Genomic DNA, 6,089 nt, shown 5'->3' on the forward strand with positions numbered 1-6,089 from the left:
GACATAACCTAATCCATCCCGAACTAAATGACATGTTGCTACACATACCTCTAAATCCCAATTCAATCAATCTTCCACTCTAAATGTATTCATTGATTCATTCTACCCAATCGTATACGAAATACAACATGCTAGGATGATTTGCATATCATGGACCCATACAAATGGTCCAATGTAAGAATTCAAATTGCATATGATGAGCCATGGAGTATGAATCGGTGTATGTGGTCTGGTTAATTAGGAGTCACCGAATTTGGGTGTTCATTGAATTTGCCAACTGCCAATAATCTTAACACGTAAAAATTCGGTGTTGTATTTTTTCGGGTGAATTTATTGAGTTCCTAAGTGGGATTGTCGTTGCTAGATTTGACATTTGATCCGTTTATTTTTATATATTCGGTACAATTTGTTATTATTTGCTAGTGAGGCGATGCATAGCCTATTAAAAAAAAGCAAGAGACACGACATGGCAATTGGCAAGTGCGCCGTATATTATGAAACAGCTACCAAACGAGATAGTAACTCTTTTTTTTTTTTTACTAGTATTGAAGTATATTATTTATACCAGTAATTTTTTTTTTCAAAAAAAGAGAGTAGTAATTAAATAAAATAAGAGGAAATTTTGATAATTTTTTTGTTTTTTTTTACAAGTACTAATAAGTTAAAGAAGGCCATTTGTTCAGATTTCTATTGAACATCCTTAGATTTAGAAGCCAATAAAGAATTAAAGAGTGAGTTGCCGCTTACTCTATTAGTCTATTAATCAACGAATTAAAGATTAAGCCTTATTTCGTTATGAAATCTGACTTGCTCAGGAGTCAGGCCATAGAAATGAAGTATGAACACATGAATGTTATAGTTACCTAATCTCTCATGATTATTTGTTTGTTTAAGTTGCGCCCATTTAAGTGATTTAACTATACATATTGTTTTGATAATTCTTCGTGAAATATATGGGCCAAAAAAAGTATAATCATGAAAATTTTAGTTAATAAGAAGCATATTAGCATGTACTTTTAAGATATACGGTAAATTTTATACAAAATTTTGATCTCTGACATTAAATTATATTAATAAGTAAAAATATGCATGTTATGCATTAATATAAGAGGACGTGAAAAAAAAACGGATGAAGTATATATTATTGTAAAACTATGATTAATATATACAAAGAAAGAGAATAAATCTAGGTGATTTATAGTGTTACGCTTCTATCTTCATCTTCTAGTTGGCATTTTAAATGTTTTAGGATTCACATAATATAATATTTCCACTCTCATAATCCAATATAAGGAATAAGACATAGTAAGACAACAACACAAACAATTATTTAATTGTAAATACTTATACATATGTCTATGTGTACAACATTGTAATATCTTCTTAACGACTAGATCATTAATTGAACAAAATTACGTTATTTGATTAAGAGTGTTACACTTTTTTAAAGCACATAATTACATGACACAATTCAAAATTAGAAATACTATAGATTTACACCGATGTTTAGCAAACTCTAATCACGTAACTTAGGAGAAGTACGGAATTTTTATTGTTTAATCAAATCAAAGTAATAATGTGTTTGTTGATCTTCGAGGCCTCACTTCCACCGTAAGTGGATTCGCCATTTCACATGATATCTTTAGCTCCTCGGACAAATCGACCTCACCATCTAGTGAGGTCACCCACTCAAACTCGTGCACCAATGACGCCACCCAAAAGCTAACCGTGGTTAACCCTAACATCTTTCCAGGGCAAGACCTCCGGCCCGACCCAAAAGGCGCTAATCGGAGATCCGACCCAAGAACCGAAAAGTCGGCATTGGGCCCAGACACCAAGAACCTATTGGGCTGAAACTCAAGTGGGCTAGCCCACACATCAGAGTCCCTTGCAATGGCCCACATGTTAACAGTAGCCGTGGTCCCCGCAGGCACGTGACATCCATCAACCAAAGTATCCTCAATAGAGAGACGAGACCACGAGAGAAGTGGGCCCGGGGGGTGGAGCCTTAGGACTTCTTTGATCACAGCCGTTAAATAGACCAATGATGAAATATCAGATTCAGTAACCGCACGTGACCTCCCTACGATGTTGTCCAGCTCATCATGGATTTTTGATTGAATATCAGGATGAATCACTAATCTTGCAAGAATCCATTCTATCAATACTGCTATGGAATCGGTTCCTCTAAATATCATTTCCTACACAAACATAGATTTCATACATTATTATACAACAAAAACAACAAACCTCAGATTTAAAATGACTTAGGATCGACTAACATGAATCGATTATAAGTCTGTTCTATAACATGCTCCGTGTTGTATTATTTAGTGACATTATTAGATGAGGTATTCTATATTGTTATCATGACAATTAAGTTTAGAATCTTTCCTTATTTTTTGTATTTTCATATGGTTATACCAAATTTGTCACTGTACTTGACAACTAATGACGCTCTATTTCGTACAAGTATTATAAATTCTCTTAGTATGTTGTTACGTTATATCAACCTTTTATTTTATAATTTTACAAAATATTTAAAACACTAAAGTTATAATAAACATTACACACGTAATTCGTATTAAAATAAAATGACTCACTTATGTTACTATATTTTATTTATAAAACAGTCAAAAGAGTAATATTCCGACAAATATACTTACCCAAAGAACAGCAATCATGTCTGAATCGGAAAGTTTATCTGGATGTTGTAGTGACAACAAAACGTCAACAAAGTCCCGGTTCACATGGGCCGGATCAAGTCGATGTTCTTCGATAATCCGGCCCACGAACCGGTTAACTTTAGGAACAAGTTGTGAGCACCTGAACCGGATATTATGAAAGTCAAAGTCAGAAAGCCAAGAAAGATGATCACCCAAGTTAAAAACTCCTAGTAAATCATAGCCTTCCTCAACCATCTCCTTTAATTCCTCAGTTTTCATATTTCTTTCACCAAATACTGAGCCCATCATATTACCCAAAGAAGCCCACCTTAACATTTCTCTAACTTTAAATGAACCATTTTTGTCCCCTATATTTTGTACCATTTGGGAAACTATGTCACTTCTTTGGGCCTCATAGGCTTTAATTTGTTTTGGGCTAAACATATGGGTCCCAGAAATTCGGCGGAGAGTCCGCCAGTAGGATCCATATGGGGCAAACCCAATTGACCGGTTAAACATTAAGCCGTAAGCAGATTCTTGATCAGGCCGGTCTACAAAGACCGGACTGTTCAAGATCTCCTTGGCTACATCGGCGTTACATGTTACAATCATACGAGTGTCACCAAGGCTAAAAGCCATGACCCTCTTAGAATTGTAATGTTTTGCCATTGCGGCAATCTTATGATGGGCTAGGCCCATCTTAAGGCCTACACTACCAAAGATGGGCCAGCCACGTGGACCTGGTATGGGCTTTTTGGCCCAATGAGAGAAGTGGGTCCAAGAGTATTTTCCCCAAGCAGGACCGCCTTGATGAGCCCAATAAATCAGGCTCATGGCTAGCCATATTAAGGCTAAGAGTAATATGGAGGTAACAATGTTAATGATGGTTAGATGGTTGCACTTTGAGGCTAAGGCAAAGAGCCATAAGGAGTCTACTTGTGAGCTCATATTTTTAGAGAGAGAAAGTGTGTAGAAGTTTATGTGAGAGAATAAAACAAAAAGTGGTAGTTTGTTTGTGTTGGGGGATAGAATGAATGAAGTGAGGAGTCCTTATATAGGGGAGCTGATCACTTTGTATAGAATAGGAATCAAATGAAAGTGATTGTTTAGAAAAAGATATTTGGTCAACTTCTTTATTTGATATGAGGATGTTGCCCAAGTATTCTATGTTAATCTGTAAGTAAGTATTAGGAGATTTACCGGAAAATTCAAGCTTAGGGTTCGCCAAGAAAGAGTCAAGAAAAGCATCTTTTTTCTCTTCTACCAAACTTTTTTTCTCTAAACAATATGACCTAATAAGTATATGTTAAAGAGGGCACGTGGTATGTTAAGTTGTTAAGAAATTTCAAGTTTTCAACCAAGTGTTGGCGTAACGGTATGAAAAGGACTTTTCAATCGTAGAGTTAGTTAGGGTACAATTTTCGCTATGGGCATTTTAGATGAGAATCACCTTCCTCGTTCCCCACTCTCAAAGTGTCTATCCAGTTAACGTAAACCGAGTTAACCTGTGGAAAGTTTTAGATAGAAGGACAATCACCCTTTTATCTATAAAAAATATTTAGAAATTTAAATGTAAATTACACTATACCACTAAAAACTGTTGATGACTCAAATAAATCTGCAATAGATATGTTTTTTTTTCCTACTTATGTGGCTTACATTACATTAATATAAAACAACTAAATTTGTGTAGTTTATAGAGTGATAAATGATTTGATTATGACATTTTATTTATATTATTAACTTGCAACCAACAAACTTATAGTTTATAAAAATCGATAATGTCATTATTTAAAATTAATTACAAAAGTATATATTAATAGATTTGAAATAATAATTTGAACCGGTTATTAAAAAAAGAACATCATTAATCTTGTTGAATTAGCTTATCCGTTCATTATCATACATCGTGTCTATTATTGTTGAAAGAACAACAAATTTAATATATATGAGAACAAACTCTAGAATAATTATATTCATTTAACACCTTAATCACCATAATAAAAATGATAGGTCCCAAGAATTGTTAATGAGTAAGATAATAAATCACTATTCATTAAAATAATAAATTAATAAAATGATTGATTTATATACACTATCATGCCCCTCACAATGAGAATTCGTTATGATTGAAATGTGGATACAGTATAAACCTTTATGTAATGTGATTTGAACTCGGATCTTCTTTATCACGCCGACTTAAACGGATTGTTAAAGTCTAATACAAGTATGTTTTTTCAATCAATTATTGCTCCCAAATTTGGTTAGAGAGTTGTACGAATGCAATGTTTTGAAATTTTAGGACAGTGATTCAAGTATTAAGAAAGAAAATCAATGTCAATTTGAATATTGACCCATAGTTTTAGGTTGCTTGGGAAGACCAAGTCAATAGTACTAGATAGAACAATTTTGTTGTTAGTAACTAATTAAAAAAACAAAATAGTACGAGTACTATTCAATATTGATATTGAGTAGAAAAATTAGTGTAAGCAACCATGTAAATACATCATGGAAAGCCTCATATGATGATTCTAGTATTATGGCAAGTCTAACACTCTTTCATTTGATAAATTCAGTCAAAATTATGTTCAGACGGCTGAATAGGAATTTAACTAACCAAGACAAAGATTTAAAGTGTTTTTAATTGATAACTGTTAAACGTGGACACGGCATTACCCAAATAAACCTCTCTTTCTTAGATTTACTTACCTTCATAAACCAGACAATCTTTCATAACCTATTCATTTATCTGACGTCAATTCTTTGCCAATGAAACAAAAACCCAAGATTTTTGTTAAATATCTGACGTAAAAGCCGCACCAAACTTTCCGAACGCATTCCGGCGTTTAAAATGGATTTATAGTAACGGATACAAAAAAATCAACGAAAATTAATAAAGTAAGGATTTTTATTGTGAAATGCAATGTACTCGTAACTACAGTCACAAAATAACAAAAATGTGTGAGATAAATTTCTATTGATCTTGAAGAAATATATATTACTTGTATGTCTTTATTGATCATACAAGGTAGAACAAAATAACAACTTTGATCTCGTAAAAAAAATAACAACTTTGATATACATTAGTAAAAGATTTATGGTCTGTTTTCTTCAGCTTAATTTCAGTTCAGTTCAGTTCAGCTTTCATCAGTTCAGTTCAGTTCTGTTCAGTTCAACTCCTTATTTTCTTCTCTCATAATTTCACAAACAATTAATTTCAGCTTTATTAAGTTCAATTTAGTTCAGCTCCAATCAGTTTAGTTCAATTCATTAAATCAGAACATGCCCTTATATCAAATAAATACATGACAATTGAATAAAATAAAAACATTCTTTCAACAAAGCTATGATTGTTATTGCAAATTGTACATTCTTTATATTCTCTTTCACATCGACCGCTGCGATTTACGACATACTTCGATA

The 6,089-nt window shown here is 33.1% G+C and overlaps 1 protein-coding gene across 1 annotated transcript; it reads right to left on the reverse strand.

The window, feature by feature from the left end:
• Positions 1-1,306: 1,306 nt before the first annotated feature.
• On the reverse strand, positions 1,307-3,708 carry LOC110714284 (cytochrome P450 78A3-like). The gene is made up of 2 exons (XM_021892787.1): positions 2,667-3,708; positions 1,307-2,201 (listed from the first exon to the last, which is right to left on the reverse strand). Exons 1-2 carry the CDS (start codon positions 3,612-3,614, stop codon positions 1,566-1,568), a joined length of 1,584 nt encoding a protein of 527 aa, XP_021748479.1. The 5' UTR covers positions 3,615-3,708; the 3' UTR covers positions 1,307-1,565.
• Positions 3,709-6,089: the final 2,381 nt, after the last annotated feature.

Source organism: Chenopodium quinoa, unplaced genomic scaffold (genome assembly GCF_001683475.1).
Source record: "Chenopodium quinoa cultivar QQ74 unplaced genomic scaffold, ASM168347v1, whole genome shotgun sequence".
NCBI lineage: Eukaryota > Viridiplantae > Streptophyta > Magnoliopsida > Caryophyllales > Amaranthaceae > Chenopodium > Chenopodium quinoa.